The 21,150-nt window shown below is 35.0% G+C and overlaps 1 protein-coding gene across 1 annotated transcript; it reads left to right on the forward strand.

Moving 5' to 3' along the window:
- Positions 1-2,649: 2,649 nt before the first annotated feature.
- On the forward strand, positions 2,650-10,437 carry LOC149255896 (uncharacterized). The gene is made up of 9 exons (XM_089460596.1): positions 2,650-2,794; positions 5,790-5,895; positions 6,332-6,379; positions 6,661-6,785; positions 7,341-7,446; positions 7,766-7,813; positions 8,065-8,189; positions 9,715-9,820; positions 10,108-10,437. The coding sequence occupies exons 1-9, from the start codon at positions 2,712-2,714 to the stop codon at positions 10,186-10,188; spliced, it is 828 nt and encodes a 275-aa protein (XP_089316722.1). The 5' UTR covers positions 2,650-2,711; the 3' UTR covers positions 10,189-10,437.
- The last annotated feature ends 10,713 nt before the right edge of the window (positions 10,438-21,150 follow it).

Genomic DNA, 21,150 nt, shown 5'->3' on the forward strand with positions numbered 1-21,150 from the left:
CAACAAATCATTAGAATAATCAAGTAAAAGAGCTTACAAGTCATGGAATCAATGGGACACTTCATGGTGGCATTCCCTTCCATAGTGGGCTTTGGCATGTATAGTGTCTCCAAGCTCAATAATCAAGGACCTTTAAAGGGGGTGGCATGTCCATGGTACATCCATGAGGTGGTAGGTGGCAAATGATATAGTGATGGAATAGAGTGGGGGTTAGGGGAAAGCTCCAAGCCACATGCCATGGTACAAGGGTAGCTATAATAAGGGAAGCCCACACTTGGGTATATGAGTGTAGGAGGGAGCAAATTGTGGTTCATGAGTTACCCCAACCTTTGTTTTTCCACCCTTCTTCATATGCATTTTGCCTTTGATTGATTTTTCTTCATAATTGCTCGGGGCTCTAGGGTATGAGAGCATGATGTGTTGAATATAACAGTAGATATCGCCTTTAAAGGTGGGGCAGCTCATTGTCCACTAGGGTTTGGGACAATCATGGATTCCTTAATGTGGAGGGTGCTCATCTAGGGCCCATAGGAACCAAAGTGATGGCCATGAATGAGGGGTAGAGCTCATGTTTGGCCTTTGCCCACGTGCTAAATTTCTATGTCCCAACTATCTTTTGCATTTTGTGGTACATTTCCTATTGAGAGTGGCCAAATTATGTTTTTCTCTTCTTTTTAGCTGCATCAACCTCCATGGCATCGTTTTAGGCTCGACCCAAGGTGTGGACAAGGGGAGGGGGAGGCTAACCCTATGTGGACCTGGATGGGAAAAGAGATAAATGGGGCTAAAATGAGTGGAAGGGAGTGATGTATATGGTGTTGGGAAGTAGGACCACACAACCAAAACTGGGATTTCCCATGTAATGCGAACCCTAAAGCTAATGGCTAGTAAAGGAGATCCCATAGAACTAGGATACAAGGGTAACCACCAAATCAAGCAAAAGGAGACAAGAGTACAAACCCCTAGCTCCCTCTTTTTGCCAAATCCCCCCACTAATCGATGCCCAAAAGTGTCTATGAAAAGTAAGGAAAATTACTCAACTATACCAATGAAAAGCCATACCTTCGGGTTTAGGAGGCCCACCTTCAAACATACAATCATAGCAGATGGGTGAGGGACCACATGGCTGGCTCAGGTGGCGGAGATAATGGCACATCGAGTTATCTGGTGGCTGCAAGGGGTTGCTGGCTTCCGGCTAAGGACCATCTAGTAGAATTTTTTCTCCTATGCATACTACCCATAGGTGGTGGGTAAAAGTCATGAAGGCCACTCTCCTTCATCAATTCAAACTCAACTAGTTCCGCATAAAACCCAGAGAGCTAAGAGCCTACACAAATATTATGGTTTCTTTTTCTCTCTGAGGCTACCAATGGTGTAATGATGAAGACCTCTCTCCTTCATCCACATAAAACTTGCAAGTTCCCCTCAAACCCCAAGAGCTAAGAGTCTGCACATATATATGGGTTGTTTTTCAGCTGTCTTGCATAACACAAAGGAAGACCGTCCATTGCTCGCCAGTACGTTGGTGACCACCTCTTTTTCAATGCTCTGTGCCTTACCAAGCAAGCACCGAGATTGCATCTCTAAACAATAGCTTGGGTTTAGGACATGTGCCCTCGAATTTCTCAGGCTAGAATCAGACCTATCTGATCTATCAATGCATTGTCAGCTATCAAGAACCTCGTTTGCTCTCCACTCATGGGTGCACATACTCTGGAATTGCTTGCTGCCCCCAATCCTCGTTGGGGTCTCTTTTGCGATTTGAGTTGAGGGAAAATTTTAGGGGTTAATATTTGCAGGTGGGCTAATTTTCCATGATTTTTCCAGAATACAGATTCACCAATTTCCATTTTTTTCTAAAATGATTCGCCCAAATTTTATAGTACACCATTATTTTACCTTAAAAATCACTGAAATATTATATCGACTAATATAAAATCATTGGAAATCTAAATATTTCTACAAAAATATTAACAATTTTTTTACAATTTGCATATTAGGGACTAGTTAGATTCGCCAAGGTTTCTAAACTTTAAGATAAATTTCCATCCTTAAAATTTTCATGTTGGAACTGCCAACTCATGGTCAGATCAGAAGCTTCCGGTCAGATCCTTTAAGTCCCTGGATGGGTACTCTGCCCATACCTTGGATGAGACAGTTGGGTATAATTCCCAACTACTTCCATAATTATGGAGGCTGGTAGTTCCACTACCACATTTTTTCCACTAACTGTTTTTTTAGGAAAATTGACAATCTTGGATATTCTAGATATTTGGTTCAGCCAAATAATTTATTGGCAGGTGTTATTTCCTTAGGTTTGCTATCATATCCCCCTTGTTAGCTTCCCCCTCTCATGGCTTCTCATGGTCCATGTCAGGTTTCACCTCTTCATCAGTGGTTTGGTATTTACATCGTCAATAGGTCTGAATCTTTGTTTGTTTTGATTCTTTTTTGGTGCTCAATAAATCTGGGATTAGAATTTAGGATGGATCCATACTAGTTTGGTTTGGAAGGGAATAACATATTGTATATTAAACTGAAATTGATCTTCCTAATAAATTGTAACATTTGGTTATCAGTAATATTGAAGTGTATCTACTCTATGTCACCGAAAACCTCACCAAAAGTCCCATTTCTTGTTCAATTCCCATTCCTATTTCCATCTGGACTTTACAATGGTACATTTCTAATCGATTGTATGTGCATAATATATGCAGATGGATGGAGGTATACCAAGATCATGGCGTGCAAACATTGATTTATATGCAGTGCGGCCATATACCATAGAGAGAATGTAAGTTATAATCTTTACGGCAATAACAGTTGAGTTCTATTTCAAGGTTTTTCTTTATGTAATTTTTTTATAAAAGTTGTGTGTTTGAACCAAGAAAATCAAAATGTGCTTCATGTCAAGAAATTAGTTCACCATCACGCATTTGTAATTTTGTAGTCATGCACAACAGCTGCTACTGCAAAACCCAGTAATATATTATGGCAAGCACTTTTTTTTTTTTAAATCATGATAGATATTTTGCATTATATAGCAAGTGGCAGGATTATCCATATTGAGCAAGATTGCAAATTTGCCCTAAAGTTTGAGTTTAACTTCCATTAACAAAATCAAAACTTCTACGAACCTATGGCGCATTAATAGAAACCAGAGTCTTGTTCCTAAGAACCCACTCCTATATTGTCTTACAAAGTTCAAACTGACCTGATGGCAATATATATTGAAAAACTTGTAAAATAGAATGAGAGGGTTTTTACAGCCCATTCCCTGCAATATTTTCCCATTCCATTTGCACCGAGGAGCTTGAGGTTGCTGGGATGTTGTCACTACGTGCTGGTCAAGGAGATAGACGAATCAGCATCTTGAGCGATGGGAGGTGGAATTCCCAAAATGTGAGAGGTGAACAATGATATCATTAACTGCATACATAGAATCTTTGAATTGAATGCTTTTTACTTTCACGCTGTTAAGGGTGGTTCTGCCCTCCACTTCCAATTTGTGCAAATAGTGCATTTGCATGACAATTTCTTGAAAACCAATAGCATTTTCTCCCATCCAGATTCCATACTGTTGCAATGCTGTTCAATTGATCCTTACAGTGGTGGGCCAAATTGGTGGATTACATGGCCTACTGAGTATGTCTTTTGTGTAAATTTTTAAGCCCTAGATGATTGCTGTCCTATGTTTGTCTTAATTACGCTGATAGGCGTCCCCCCTATTGATCTTTGGCATATTAATCTTTCTTTTAATCTAAATCTTTATCTTATGGTTATAAATGAAAGATACTGGCATATTCTCATTGTCTCCTCTACATCAATGGATGGAATTTCAGATACTTACTACTAACTACCTTGAATCACTGTGTTTACCTTTTCACATTTACCTAATGCAATTATGAAATTACCATTCAAATTATCAAATAACAAATGGCGTCCTGTGGATACATGGTTTAAAATTTAAAATAATTAAGCCCTAAATAAGACAGGAATAATTAAACCCCAAAGAACATAGGAATGCTGTTTGAAGCTTGATGGCATCTCAGGGATTGACAGCCTCACTTTTAGTGGCTGTGCTAGTTAAATAAATCAGCTCTGGACTTCTTTAATCATAGAAATGAATATTTTTGAATATGCAACAATCACACATAGTGGAAGTAGTAAGTAAATAACACACGTGCACAGTGATTTCCCCCTTCAAATTAGCTTAACATTCCTCAACCCTAACAACTAATTTCCCATATCTTAGCAACTAATCTCATTAATCCTAGCAACCACCTTATCTCAACAATGAGGTGTATGGCTAAGATTAGAACAAATCTAATTCACTAATATTCTAGAATCTCTAGAATATTTCATTTAGATTTCTAAGACTAGAAGAATATAGAAAATTTGACTTTCACTTTTATTTATTTAAGTGAAATTACAAGATGGTATTATTTTCACTTTTACTAAGTGGTCACTAGTAGTTGTTTCAAACTACTACTCGCAAATTCACACCTAATCTGTGTAAGAAGCTGCTACTCAAGCTATATTCTCAACATCTTCTGCCTTTTTTTGCACTACCTCAAACCTTTTTTGCATATCCTGTAGGTCAGCTGCAAGGTAACATTAGCAGCAGTGATGTGCCATGCGGCCCTTGACTATTGCCAAATAACAAATGAAGATACTAGCAAGGTCACCCTGCAAAGAGTGTCTGCTTCTGCTCTGCCTTCTTCCAAGATTGCTGCTGGTATGGTGGAACCAACCCGAGTTAATTCCTATGAATGCAAGAGGCAGGGGTAAGAGAATGAAATGGAGAAGTTGGCTGCCTTGTGATAGAAAATCCTCAGGCCTTCTCTCCCCATCTCACTGTTGGAAGCAGGAGGGGAGTTAACACTCCCACCCACCCTTACTGCTTCGATAGACAAAGGAGGATGGAGGACCCTCCTTCCATTCTTCAAATTTGCATATAAAGTCTAACCATGGGGCTTTCCGTAGGGTGGGTTGTGATTGTTTCTAAAATGGTTGGTCAAGCATTTTTTCTTCAAGCCTTTGGATAGTAAATTTTTGTTTATACATAATTGCTTCTTTGTTTGTCATGATATCAGCTTCTTGGCTGTTGTTTCTGAGGATGTGAAATAAGTGGTTCTAGGAAAACTTCTTAAGCAGAATGTTTAGCTGTTGCACGGTTCTGCTGGATGGCAGGGGAAAAGATGCCTCTGGCCTTTTTGAAAACATTGATGATGGAAGACTCCCCTATCACTGAGATCTCTCCATTGGTTGAAGAGGATAGGCTGTGGAGGCTTTGAAAAACTGTCAATTCTTCTGCTTCACTCTTTGTTTCTGTGCCTAACCCCCCGCACACATATGAAGCTTCTTTAGTTCCTCTTGGGTGATATATAACTCCCCTGGCACCTGCCACCCTCGGGCCTTAGTTATGAGAAGTATGTTTGGTGAACAATGTTTGGCCAATAAATGATTGCTTTTTATTCAGTTTTATCTACTAAAGCTTGCAAGCTACAATTTGGACAGTCAGGAACAACGTTGTATGCTTCCCTTTCTTTTTCCCAAAGATGCTTCAGGTGAGAGACACAACAAATTTGGTTTCAGGGGACGAAAACTCTGCACAACACTTCCCTTAACTGCTTAATTTCTAGGTGTGATAAATGCAGGGAGTGGGATCCATTATTTTATGACAGTTGTTCATGTCTTTGGATTTTGCAAATTTTCTCTTAAAATATTAGTTTCTCAAGTACATTTTGGTTCATTGGTTTAATTTTTATTTTCATTTGTCTCATCAGCTTGCAATTATTTTATCGGCACCCAGTTTCTGAAGAATGGCAACAGCAGCTGCCTGATTTTGTGAGGCACCTTGAGGAAGGTCTATTCATCGAAGCTGCTTCGCAGGTATAGACTACATGGAAGCCATTTTGTAAATCCATTACAGGAGAGCCTTTGCTCAGTATTCAACTGAATTTGTTTCCATATCTATATCTAATAATTCTACAGCTCTAGATAAATGCTGTGCATGCGGCAGATAAGGATTGAGAATTCAATGGAGAATTTCCAATTTTTTACTTGTGGAAGCAAACCTGTCACTTGAAATAAAATTGATTAGATTGTTGAACTGAAGTCATCATATTCTTTTGAATTATGTTATGGAGTTAAAAATAAATCTTTTCTTTTTTCTATTTGAGAATTCAATGGAGAATTTCCAATTTTTTACTTGTGGAAGCAAACCTATCACTTGAAATAAAATTGATTAGATTGTTGAACTGAAGGCATCATATTCTTTTGAATTATGTTATGGAGTTGAAAATAAATCTTTTCTTTTTTCTATCAGGAAGAATACATGAACGTGAATACTTTGGAGTCACGCTTGCAATCTTTGGTGAGGTGTTTTCGATTCCTCTCAGTACTTAACATCTGGGTTTAAGATGGATCTATGCTAGTTTGACATGGAGGTGAATAATATGTTATAAGCTAACCTGAAATTGATCCACTGGAAAATGAGTTGCAGCACTTGTTTCTCAGCAATACTAGAGTTTATCTACAGTTTGTTACCAGAAACATGACCAGGAGACCCATTTCTTGTTCTGTTCCTATACCCGTGTCTGTATTGACCTTACATCAGTACTTTTTTAATCATTTTCATGTGTATAATATACACAGATGCAGGGGTTAATGCAAAATGGGAGCAGTGCATCCTCTCAAACATCAAATCTGGGAGGTGTACGCAGGTCATGGCATACGGACACTGAGTTATATGCAGTGCAGAAATATATAATAGAGAGGATGTAAGTGATGAAAGGCAGTATCATATTTACAGCAGTAATAACTATGTTCTATTTCAAAATTTGTTGTTTTATATAATTTGTTTCATAAAAGTTCTGAGTGTTTGATTCAAGAAAATGGAATTGTGCTTCAGGTAGGGAAATTAGTTTAACCATCAAGCATTTATAGTCACGCACAGCAGCTGCCTCTTCAATTGCTTGGTTGAACAATTTTTATCCAATACATGATTTCTTCTTATTCAGTTTCATGGACTAGAGCATGTATGCTATAATTTGGACAGTCAGGAACTTTCTTGTATGCTGTATGCTTTCCCTTCTTTATTCCCAAAGATGTTTCAGGTAAGAGCCAAACAAGTTAGGTGTTAGGGAATGAATACTCCACAGAACACTTGCCTTAACTGCTTGTTTTTAAAGTGTATGATAAATGCAGGGAGTGAGGTCCATTATTATACGATAAGTTTTTCATGTCTTTGGGTTCTCTAAATTCTCTTAACAGGGTAGTTTTGCAAGTAAACTTTAGTTCATCGGTGTAATTTTCATATTCATTCGTCTCATCAGCTTGCAATTATTTCATCGGCAACCAGTTTCTCCAGATTGGCAACAGCAGCTGCCCAATTTTGTGAGGCGCTTGGAGGAAGGTCTATTCAACGAAGCTGCTTCACAGGTATAGAGTCTAGACTACATGGAAACCATTTCGTAAGTCCATTGATTGAGGGTTTTGGCTCAGTATTCAACTGAATTTTTTCTTTTTCTTTTCCAATTTGATATGTACTTGTAGGCCTGTAGCCATTTCGCAGCTAGACAAATGTTGTGCATGAGCTAAGGATTGATTGCTGATTTGCTATCATCTCTATCCATATTTTAGTCGTGGAAGCAAATCTCTATCGTTTGAGCTTAAAAGTTATTAGATTGTTGAACTGAAGTTTGTCATATTCTTCTGAATTATGTTGTGGAGTTTAAAAGAAATATGTTTTTCCTCTCAGGAAGAATACATGAACTTGAATACTTTGGAGCAGCGCTTGCAATCTTTGGTGAGATAGTTTTTGATCTCTTTCAATGTTTAATATATCCAGGGTTAAGATGGATTTATGCTAATTTGATATAAAGGTGAAAATTCTGTTGTAGGCTAAACTGAAATCAACCCACTAAACAGTACCAGAGTGTAGATACTCTCACCAAACCCCAGACCAAAAATATGTTTCTTGTTCCGTTCCATACCCATTTCCATACTCACCTTACATTAGTATATGTTTAATCAAATTTATGTGTATAATATACGCAGATGCGAAGGTTAACGCAGAATGGGAACAGTGTCTCTTCCCAAACATCAAATCTCGGAGGTGTAGGAAGGTCATGGCGGACAGACGCTGATTTGTATGCAGTGCGGCAATGTATCATAGAGAGGATGTAAGTCGTGAAAGGCATTATAATCCTTACGGAAATAACAACCAAGTTCTATTTCAAAGATTTTTTTTATGTAATTTTTTTTAACAAGTGTTTGGGTCAAGAAAATTAAATTGTGCTTCTTGTAGGGAAATTAGTGAACTTGATATTGATAATATCAACTTCTGATAAACTGTGTGTTTTCTGGTTGAGATGCACCCTGGAGATGGGTGAAGTGTTCATCCGAATTGTCGGGCATCTTAACAAAAAAAACACAGTTTACCAGACTGAAAATTACTGACTGTGAAAGTTACTGACTGGAGATTTTCATGCTAAAATTAGTGAACTGTCAAGCATGTGTAGTCATACACAACGGCTGCTACTGCAAAACCCAGTAATTTTTTGACATTTTATCTAATAGTATTTAGTTGAACAATGTTTGTCCAATTATCCAATAATTGATGCTTTTTATTCAGTTTTATGTGCTAAAGCATGCATGCTACAATTTGGACAGACAGGAACTTTCTTGTATGCTTTCCTTTCGTCGTTTTCCAAAGATGTTTCACGTAAGAACTCAAAAATAAGGTTGCGAGTGTTTGCACAAGGAAAATTAAATTGTACTTGATGTAGAGAAATTAGTCATCCATGAAACATTTGTAGTTAGGGACATCTTTTAATACAAAAGGCATTTGTAGTTAGGGACAACTTTTTTTCTATGTTTTGGCTTTTTTGTCGAAATTTGGGAATACAATTTTTGGACAAGATTGTGATTTTTCATTGTTTAAATTATATTTTTGAATGCATAAATAGATTCAGTGCCCTAAAAAACTCCTATGACAATTGAATTGTGTAGACTATAGAGCTAAAAATTGAAATTTCAACCATTACCTACTGGATTTCGGGCAATATTGACTGGAAAATATGCCCGAAATAGAACCAAAACATGGAAGAGTTTGACTAAGCACTACTGGGTTTTTGTGAGCGATGTTTGTCCAATAAAGGGATTTTGTGAGCGATGTTTGTCCAATAAATGATTTTGAATTTTAATCAGTTTTACAGACTAAAGCATATATGCCACAGTTGGACACTATGGAACTTTCTTGTATGCTTTCTTTTCTACAGACGTGTTTCAGGTGAGAGCCACAAGAATTTTTTATTTTAGGGGATGAATGCCCCACACAACACTTACCTCATGCCCCACACAACACTTCCCCCAACTGGTTAATTTCTGGGTGGAATGACTGCAGGGAATGGGGTCCCATTATTGTATGATAAAATTTTCCTTTGTTTGGGATTCAATAAATTCTCATAGTTTCGTCACAAGTACATTTGAGTTAAGAATTGTCAGTAGGGGTTATCGAGAGCAGGTCACCGTTCCGAGCTAAATTGGTTGGGCACGGCATTATTTCTGCGTGAATCGGCTATATAGTCTGTTAACCCGATGGGTGAATGGTATTATAATACCATCCTCAGAGAGTGAGATTCCACTGATGTGAAAAAAAATATCGGAGTTAATGAATTTAATTTTAATTTTAATTTGTTTTCTCAGCTTGCAAGTATTTCACCGGCAGCCAATTTCTTCAGATTGGCAACAGCGGCTGCCCAACTTTGTGAGGTTCGTGGAGGAAGGTCTATTCAACGAGGCTGCTTCAAAGGTATAGACTACATGGAAGCTATTTTGTGAATCCATTGCTTGTGGGTTTTTGCCCAGTAAACTGCAATTTTTTTCCAATTCTGTATTAAGTGATTTTACAGCTAGACAAATATTCTGCACTTGCCAGAGAATTGCTCTGACTATAAAATGGAGAATATCCAATTTCTTTAGTTGTTGAAACAAATCTCTAACAGGAACTGAAGTCATTAGATTTTTGACTGAAGTTTGTCATATTCTTTTGAATTATAATATGATGTTCAAGATAAATCTCTTCTTTTTTTCTATCAGGAAGAATACATGAACTTGAATACTCTGGAGCCGCGCATGCAATCTTTGGTGAGGCGAATTCGACCTGTTAGTCCTGACTAAATCCAGTCATTACAAACCTCGTGTTAGAACACAATGATACACACTCTTGGATTGCAAGTTGCAACCGTGTGGACCTTAAAATTTGAAGGCTTTGCATGACTGGATGTTATTATTTGTGCTGCTGATGCATTGATGTTTGGGTCTTTTATTGTAAAATGAATATGTTTACTACTGGTGCAGTGGATCATTAGTCTAAGGAGTAAATTGTATCCTTTTTGGGCTTTTATATTAAAAGAATTGGTACTGAAATACGTTTGAATCGTAGCCTTATGTCTGATTTTGTTTACTGCAATCATATTTATGTTTTCTTGGCATAGATACTGAAATACATTGAATTGTAGCCTTACATCTGGTTTGTTTGCTGTGATTTTGTTCATTGCATTTATATCTATGTTTTCTTCATTCACCTTCATGTTTGTTTCATCGTACAAGTGTGTTTTATTTCTGCCAACTTCTAAGAATTTGACAAATTTTGAATAAGCCAAATGCATAGACTGCAATTCTTTGAATGTGTTTTATTTCTGCCAACTTCTAAGAAATTGACCAATTTTGAATAAACCAAATGCATGGTTGGCAATTTTTGAATAAACCAAATGCATGGTTGTACGTTTGAGCATAGAAGTGTGTTTCCTTTTTATTATTATTATTATTTTTCATATTTCAATGCATGTATTAAAAATTATTATTATTTTTATTTTTTTTCTAAGTCATTATTTTAACTTTTTGAACGAACCAAATGTATGGGTGGTAGTTTATATTGTATACACTTAATGTTTGATTTCTATGTATTAAATTATTTCGGTAGTTTGTCTTTTAAAAATTATTATTAATTTTAAAATTAACTTTTTGAACCAACTAAATGTATTTTTGAAGGAACGAAATGTATGGGTGGTATTTTATATTGTATATACTTAAATGTATGACTTCTATGTTTTAAAATGATAAATGATGGGTAATTTATATGGTATATGTTTTAAATATTATTATTATTATTATTTTAAAAATATTTTTAAGCCATTATCTTAAATAATTAACTTTTTAACCAACCAAAAGTATGGGTGGTAGTTTGTATTGTATATACTTAATGTATGATTTCTAAGTTTTCAGTATCAGATTTTAAGAAATTAATACTTTTTGAATTAATCAAATTAATATTGGAAAATCATTTTCTAAATAAATTAAATGAATGAATGTGGGTGTAGGTAGTATAACTGGTTTACTTTCAATTTATGTGTTCAAATTAGTAAAATTGATTGATTTTATATATGAATATATAGGTTTATTTTTGTTTTTATACATTATATTTTTATTTTAAGGATATTTTATAAATAGAATATATAATGTGAAATTAGATCTCCATGTTATGAAATTTATATGTTATAAACAGAATATAAAATAATAAAGGAGATGATATGTACATGATGAAATTTCAAATTAGTTATACATGAATATATAGGTGTTATTTTTGTTTTTATATATTATATTTTTATTTTGAGGATATTTTATAAATAGAATATATAATGTAAAATTAGATCTCCATATTATGTTTCATAATATGTTATAAATATAATATAAAGTAATAAAGGAGATGATAGGTACATTATGAAATATATTTATATGTTATAAATATAATATAAAGTAATAAAGGAGATGATATGTACATTATGAAATATATGTTAATATGCTGTATTATAAACATAATATAAAATGATAATAAATGATGCACATTTTATGAAATTTAAGATATTAGTGCTTTAATCATAGATGTGTGCTTTCAATTTATGGTTTCAAGTTTTTAAGACATTAACACTTGCGGTACCAATCAAATCAATATGTAAAAAAAAAATAACACATTTTGAATAAATAAAACATATGTTGGTAGCATATTTTGTGTATTCTCAATTATGGTTTGATATCATGGTTTATATAGATATATGCGTGCCATTTTTTTGTTTGTTTGTTTATATACATTATATCTTTGCTTTGTGATGATGCATTTCATATAGAATATGAAATAGCAAAGTAGATGATGCACATATTACTAAGCTTGTGGTAGTATCATGTATAACCTTTAAAATGGTTAACACGAGAATGATTGCGAAATATTGCAACAAAGTTACATATCAAAATTTGACTTGTATCCAAGACCCAAATAGGCACTAGCTTTACATTGGCTTATGATTGCTCAATGTTATGAACAAAATATGCACTTTGCAATAATCTTCATAACACATGGTACACAAAAACATCCATTAAGGATAAGAAATATATTGAATAATGTATAAGAGAATTGATGATGAGATGATGATTGTTACAAATGAGGATCCGCTTATATACCTAGGCAAGTGCCCTCCCAAGAATGGTCATGTCTTTAGAGACATGCCTCTTCTATACTAATCATTAATTATTATGATTGTTTATTATTATTATTTATATTATTTTCATATATTTTTACTCACAACATTGCCTTATTAAAAAGCTTTGTCCTCAAAGCTTATCGCTGACAAGGCATGTTATCTGTTCTTCGTCTTTGTAATATATTCACATCCTTTGGAATTCTTTGATTCATCATCTTCATTGATACAAGATGATAAGATCGATCCTTGATTTATCTTGTGGTTATTGGAAACTTGAGATGAATTTTTATCACAACACTGAATTGTAGTGACATCGACATTTTTTGGAACACAGGTCATTTGTTTCTAGTCTAAATGATATGGATCTACACACTGGTTGAGATGTTTGCTGTAGAAAATCCTTGAAACCTTGCAATGGCTAATGAGAGTAAACTAATCACAAAAGACACAAGATTTCTCTGCCAAAATTCTGTAGAAAGAAAACAATGAACAGAAAACAATCACACATAAAACACAAAATTTATCTGGGGAACCCAACTAGAGAAAACCCCTCTTGCTTGTATTAAACTAACCAAACAATCTAATTTATTACATAGAATCTGCTTCACCTGAAGCTCTCTGCAATACTAATAAACTCTACACAAGACTTGCCCAACCCTTAGGCAAATAAGGCTTGCTAGGAGCTCTTATTTCCCAGCGCAAATCTGCCTCTAAAAAGTTAGGAATTTCTCTTATTTCTTTGTGCAATTCCCAAGAGAATTTCTCTTCTTGCTTTGCAAGTCTCTACACAAAAACCTGTGTACAATAAATTAAATACATATGTGCCTTCTTTCAATCTCAATAGGCAATTCGAATTGCATGATATGCTAGGGCTAATTTTAGTAGTTTCTCTTTGTTAACTAAGACTAAGTAGTTAACACAAAGTCAACTACTCAACTAAACTCAAAACTATCTCTATTCTAGAACTAGAGATTAATGAACCGACAAATACTATAGTTAACACCACTAGATAGCTAATTTTAGCCATCAACTAGTCCACAACTCACTACATGCCATCTAACTCAAATTAACTAACAATAACTCAGTGATAGGCACATCACATATGTTAACTGAAAACTAACTCAAGCAATTATGAGATTGATTTCGAATTGGCATTTTTGACTAAGGAACAAGTCAAAGAAGCCATTCCTTGCTACATTTTCAACACTCCCTCTTAGCGAGGAAGGGATTCTTGGAAGAACATTGTTCACATGTCTTTGTCTTCAACTCTACTAAGTTCTCTGCTGCCGTGGATGCGCCCTTTGAACTAGACTTCTTTGCTTCCTTTTGTGGAACCTGCTTTGAAGACCCATTCTTTCTCACCATGCTCTGCGAGTTCATCACTTTAGTCATGAGTGCCATGTACTCTATGTACCTAGGTGTCTGCTTCATGATGCTGGGAGATTCAACTCTCTTATGAGCTACCTTAACCAAATCCTCTTCCCACTTGGCTCGAACTTTCCCTATACTGGAAGTCTCTCACTGAGTGGTTGCCTCCACTCGCCTTGGGCTATGGTTCTCATCATCATCCTGTTGGTTAACCCAATTGCCAACTAGCTTAGGCTGAAACTGAGATACTGGCTAAGGCTCCATCTTGAGAGCTCTATCCTGCTCTCGCTCAACCACCACATCTCTACTCTGAGAACTCTTTGCCTTGCTGCTCAAGGTTGCACATGCATCAACCTCCAATTTATAGAGGTTCTCGATCCTGACCCCAATCTGCTTGACTTGTCCTGAAGTAGAATGCTTGAGGTAGGCCTTCCCTTTGCTGAATACTACATCATACCCTTTGTCTTCAAGGAATGCTACTGATACAAGGTTTTTCTTCAATCCTGGAACATACATCACATTCTTGAGATGGAGAAGGGAACCAGACTCCCTCTTAAAGCTCACTGTATCAACTCCTTTGGTCATGTATTTGCCATCATCTCCAAGCTCGATATGGAATTGCATGTCTTTCTCCAAATTGCTAAAGAATTATTTATCCCCTGTCATGTGGAATGAAGCCTCTGAGTCAATGTACCATAGACTACCTCAAACTGAGCTTTCCATGCAAGCTATCAAAGAGAAATCCAATTCGAACTAAGAAGAGAGTGCTTCTCCTCCTCTTGTTGCTACATCATGCTTGCTAGATTTCTTGTTTGGACATTTTGTAGCATAATGTCCAAACTCATGATAATGAAAACACTTGATCTGGCTAAGATCCTTATTTTCCTTGCCTCCATTCTGAGTAGAGTCGGTTTTTCATTGGGCCTTCTTGCCCTTGGATTTCTTCCCTTTGCCAACTAAAGCAAAGTTCTCATTTTCTGTCCTAGATGAGACTCCATCCCTTGTGTTCCTCCTTATCTATTCTTGCACAAGATTTGACCACAGTGTCTCCCAATCAGGGAGCTTATCTCTGCCATTCACTGCATCTTGGAAACTATGCCAAGATTTGTGAAGCCCAAGAACAGCAAGGCTCACAAGATCTGCTGGTGGAACTGTCACTCCAACACCTCCAAGTTCATCCCTCACTTGATCAAACCTGGATAGATATGTAACAATGGACTCATTCTTGCCCATTCGGATGTTACTCAATTTTTCCTTCAAAACAAATTTTTTGGCATCACTATTGCTTTCAAACTGATCAATAAGGGCCTTCCACATTTGGAATGTTGTATCATTCCCATGCAAATTTGGAACAATATGGTCTTTAACTCCTAGTATCATCCTCCTAGCTTTGGCAGCGACCTTCCTTCATTGAGTCAACTGTTGTGCATCCAATGTAGGAGGTTTATAAATATTAGTCTTGATGTATTTCAAAACCCCATTATCAACTAACAAAACCTCCATTCTATCCTTCCATGCACAAAAGTTCAAAGTCCCTTCTAGGGCATGCTTTGTGCTCAAACCATAGGATGACATGATTCTTGCACTAACTGGTCTTCTCTCCAATGCGCTTTGAATATAATCAAGGATTTTAGTCTCTATCTTGTTTTCGACTTTGATACCATGTAGAAAATCCTTGAAACTTTGCAATGGTTAATGAGAGCAAACTGATCACAAAAGACAAGATTTCTCTACCAAAATTATGGGGAAATAAAACAATGAATAGAAACACATTCAAACATAGACACAAAATTTATCTGGGGAACCCAATTGGGAAAAACCCCTCTTGCTTGTATTAAATCAATTGAGCAATTTGATCTATTACATAGAATTTGCTTCAAGTCTGAAGCTCCCTGTAATACTCATCAACTCTAAACAAGACTTTCCCAACACTTAGGCAAATAAGGCTTGTTAGGAGCTCCTATTTCCTAACACAAATCTGCCCCTAAAAATAGGAATTTCTTTTATTTCCTTGTGCAGTTCCCAAGAGAATTGCCCTGCTTGCTTCTCAAGCCTATACACAAAAACATGTGTACAATAAATTAAATACATCTATAATTTTAGCAGCTTCTATTTGCCAACTGAGAGTAAGTTGAGTTAACACAAAGTCAATTACTCAATTGAACTCAAATCTATCTCTATTCTAGAACCAGAGATAAATTAATTGACAGACACTAGAGTCAACTCCACTAGATCGCTAATTTTAGCCGTCAACTAGTCCACAAATAACTACATGCCATCTAACTCGAATTAACTAAAAATAACTCAGTGATAGGGTACATCACATATGTTAATTGAAAGCTAACTCATACAACTATGAGACTGAATTCAAATTGACATCTTTGACTAAGGCACAAGTCAAAAAAGTCATTCCTTGTTACATTCTCAACATTTGCTTTTATGGTTTGGGTGTCGATATGGAGTTCTTGTGATTTGACTTTCTTTATCATGCATGTGGCAATTTATTGATTTACTTTAGGTACTGATGATGTTGAGTTGGTCATAAAATCTTCATTTGGATTTTATGTTGTTTGAACTGCAACTTCTAAGTATGTTTTTTTCTTTAGCTAACTTGTCTTCTTCTCGAGTTGTGATATTCATTGGATCAATATTCATTTCTTTCTCTTCAACATGAATTTCTACATTTGAGGATTTCGACGCTTTCTTTTCAATAAACTGTTGTACCTTGTTTTCCAACTACTTGTCCTTATTAAGCTTTTTAATTTGCGTTAGTAATTTTTCACTATGGTCTTTAAGCCAAGAAACTTTTTCATTTTTGTCAGTAGTGATTTTGCCTTCTCTTTGTATATTTTGTAGTATGTTTTTACCTTCTTGAAAAATTACTTTTGAAATATCTTGCATGTTTTCCGGTGTTACGGAATTTGACTTCAATGTAATGTCCTATAGTGTTATTTTTTTCTTCCTGTAGGAAAATGTTAAAAGCTTTTTCTTTGTATTTAGGATGAAAGACTCAAGAGTTTCCATCCAAGGTGAACCCAAAATAATGTCACCTCGATAGTTCCATAGAGATCCCATTGAGAATTGCGATATAAATGTATAATCCCCAGTGTTTAATAGTAAATCTATAATGTCATATTGTTTTTTATTCCAGTGTTCTATTTTTTCAATTACATTTGACTCAGGTATCACCAATTGGTTAGCAAGGTTGAAGTTTATATAATTTTTTTTCTTTAGCATAAGAGATAGAAATAGTAATATCATTTTTTGCAAGAATCCCCTTAACTCTAAATAGTACTAGAGTATAATTGAATGACGTTTCTAAAAACATTCCATTGTTGGTTTCCATTTTGCGTCGATAATTTATCAATTGATACTTTAATTATGAATCATATATAATTCGTAATAAGTGTTCTTGTTTTTATATCTTTATTATTTAATTTTTTTTTTTTTCATCAATATATAATCTCCGTTGTACTTTAATAATACTTTAAAACCTCCCTTTTATAATATATTTTTTTAAAATGAAATTATATATATAATAATATTTTCCATATATATGGCAACCATAATAAATAATGCATTCTATAGTAGAAATTACTGATATGACATTACTACAAAATCTTTACCCTATTTATGGTAGCGGTTGCTGAGATTATGGCCATTTAGTTCTTATGACATGACGTTTTGGACAATCGTGTCCTTTCTCTGCCGTCTCATCCTTCATTGCAATGCAACTTTTTCACTGGATTAAGTAGATACAATGATGCCAAGTTAACAGGATATGACAACAAGAAACCAACCTTTTTCTTTTTTCCTCTAACACGCATGCCAATTTCCAGTAGATTTCCATAGCATGTTTTTATTTTATTTTATTGGCAGCGATGCAGAGCTAACTACAAAGTTCGTGCCACGGAATCAGTTGATATAGGGCAGCTACAGTAGTGAAAAATGTAGCTGCGGCTCAGGCTGGATATATATATATATATATATATATATATATATATATATATATATATATATATATAATTTTTTAACTTTTTTAATAGTTCTTTTTCATATATATATATATATATATGTATATATTTATTTATATATATATATATATATATTTTTGATTTTTTTATTCTTATTTTTTTTTTTATATTTTTTCTTTTTTCATATATATATTTTTTGGTTTCAGAATGGAGAAATTCCAATATTATGTAGAAAAATGTTTGAATCAGATGACAACAAAGTTGACTATAGGTTGATGGCCAAAGACCGGATTAGGCTGATCCAGAGGATCGAATAACTCTGATACCAATGTTACGAAACAAAGTTCATACTTTGAAATAATCTTAAGAACACTTGGTACACGAAGACATCCATTGAGGATAATAAATATATTGAATAATGTATAAGAAAATTGATGGTGAGATGATTTTTTTTTTGGCGGAAAATCAAGGTAGGTCCCCCTGAAGGGACCACACCCCCGACCAAACTAATCCAAGCCTAACGCTGAAGGTGTTAAGGAGAAATTAACCCGTGACCTCCCAATGGCGAAGTGCTTTAGCAACGAGACCTTGATCAATTTAGCTATTAATCCTCAGGGCTTTAATGAGATGATGATTATTACAAATGAGGGTCCACTTATATACTTAGATAGGTGTCCTTCCATGAATGGTCATGTCTTTAAAGACATGCGTCTTCTATACTAATCACTAATTAATGGTCACTAATTAATAATTATTATGATTTATTATTATTATTATTTATATATATTCTTTCATAACACTCAGTTTCTATCCCTTACTAAGCACTATAAGGTATCCTCCTAGTTTACACTATGATCAATACTATGGACACGTTATAGTTAAATAGTCCATTTGTTTTTGTTTCATATGTTGATGATGTGTGGACACTACATGGTATTTCATGATGCTATTAATGTGTATATGTTGATGATCGTTCTCACATGTTTTCTATCTTATGACATCGTTCATGGTTGCTACAAATAGATTGAAATTATATATGGTACATTGAATGCACAAATGTGTTGAAGAGAAAAGTCTCTCTGCGTCATATACATAGCAACAATGTGTTTTATGGTGTTACAAATTACTTCTCTATTTGGCACAAACTTACAAAAACTTGATCATGAATCCCTGTTATAGTGAGTCTTATCTTCTTGCAAAGATGATGAGAGTATGATAACCAATACTTATTTATAGGGCACATAACAATGAAACAAAGGCTATTATGGCATGTACCTTTGATGAAGGATGGGGCCTAAACATTAAATGGTAAAGTTCTAGTTGTTAGATATTATATCACACATAATTGAGGGTTAGGGAATATGTTTGATAACTTCGGTTTATAGTTTAAAATATTGGACAATTATTTGAAAGGTTTAATGCTGCTTGGCAAATGGGTAAGTCGTTCAAAAGAATCAAAAATTAGTGTGCTCCACTCCATACACATTGGTTATATGTGAAGTGTTTGCATAGATTGATTAAAAGGATATCATAGCCATTGGTTTATTTATGATGGTGGGAGATAGTCCCACTTTATACTTCAATGCTTGACTTAGTTTTACATGTCTCATTCACTTTGCTCGAAAAGTTTCTATTTTAATTTTAAATGAAGGGAAAAACTTGCACATCCCTTGGTAGCTTGTCATACCCATATGCTTGAGTTAGGGTGCATCAAAATACACTTGTTTAGATTAATAAATCAAGCTATATGTTTGAGTTTGGTACTTTTTGGTCTTATGTTGAAGGAGAGGTAATCTCTAACATCTATTTTGAATTTCTATTGGTGGTTGTTGTTGATTCAAAGAGGTTGGGTATTGGATAGTAGTCAGAGGCCTCACACAAAGATGGAGGGTACACCCATCATTCATTCATTTAGAGCTTAGTGCATAAAATGACATAGTGTTCCTTGCTTGATCTTCTGGCCATCATTATGGTTTTTTTTTGTAAAGCTTACATGTGGTGTGTTCGGTGCAACCCATTGTTTTCCTTCCTTACCCACTTATTTTTTTAAACCATTGACTTGTATATTCTAACCTATTCTTCTCATTAACATAGTAGACACTTCTCAAGCTAGTATATCATTTAATTTGGGGAATTTCCTTGCATAGTAGCACTCTAAAGACTACCCTTATTTTGTAAAGCAATGATGAACCTTGGAGCTTGATTCAAACTCCATTTTGTCTTGACTTGGCCTAACATTTATTGGGTTAAAGTCCTACTTTCTTAAATATTTTGCTAGATATGGAGATCAAAACCATAAGCCTCTCTTCCTTCCCATACTTGTTATCCTTGAAGAAATCCCAAAATCAACCTTTGATATCCATTGAAACCCATTTGTCAATTTCAATGTGTCTCAAGTATGATATTAGGTGGAAATATCACTTTTATTTGGTTAGTGGGCTCCCTAGACAAGATTTGATATTTGTTGGAATAATGATCTATTTGTTAATTATTAGTGTTATTATAAAGTTGTTATTTTGTGTGAGAGAATTGTGGACTGATATTGAGAGAATTATGGAGTGATTTGTAGAGTTATGATGGAGAGATTTGTGGAATTGACCAATCCTGATACCTCTTCTCATATATAGATATATGCCTATGTTAATGAAATTAGATTAAATTGGTGTATAAAAGCTGGCGTGTTATTGTTAAATATTTTATGCTCTGTAATTTATTTTTACTGTATTTTCTTTCATTTGGTATCAGAGGCATTGCCCAGAACTAAGGATCAGAGAGTTTGTGAAATTTGTGAGCGCTGATGTGTCATCTAAAAGAAGAATTTGAAACAGAGAAGCGAATGCTGTCAATACTGTAATTTTTTTTTTACCGTCATTTCTTTTCGTTGGTATTGCTTGTATCAAGATTTTTTTTTGAACAGACTTATGTTGAAGAATTCGTAGAGCAGAGTTACACTTGAGTACTCACGTTGGAAAAAGTGTGGATAAATCATAGCGTAAGCCTCGAGAAATTGTGCGTGGAGAGGACCTGCGTGTAGAATCTGGTGCCTGCCTGGATTGATGCTTGGATCGTGTGAACCTGGACACAGCGTTGGAGTGCACATGAAGCATCATTGGAGCTGGTTTGATTAATCTACTACGTGAATGACCTGAGGAGCTGTTGTGCGTGCAAAGCATGTGAACCTGTGTAGAGTATTATGCATGCATGTCCCGGAGTGAACACATTTTAAAGGGTGGAAGAAACATAAGAAGTTTCAATACATTTGC

This window comes from Pinus tabuliformis, chromosome 7, assembly GCF_031772625.1.
Source record: "Pinus tabuliformis cultivar Carrire ecotype Pingquan chromosome 7, CPIR1, whole genome shotgun sequence".
Classification (NCBI taxonomy): Eukaryota; Viridiplantae; Streptophyta; class Pinopsida; order Pinales; family Pinaceae; genus Pinus; species Pinus tabuliformis.

Excerpts from the sequence above, each read along its gene's own strand:
- LOC149255896 (XM_089460596.1), top strand. The coding sequence starts at position 2,712 with ATGCAGATGGATGGAGGTATACCAAGATCATGGCGTGCAAACATTGAT. Across the intron at positions 2,795-5,789 it reads CCATATACCATAGAGAGAAT|CTTGCAATTATTTTATCGGC; the intron begins GTAAGTTATAAT and ends TTGTCTCATCAG. Across the intron at positions 7,447-7,765 it reads TCAACGAAGCTGCTTCACAG|GAAGAATACATGAACTTGAA; the intron begins GTATAGAGTCTA and ends TTTTCCTCTCAG.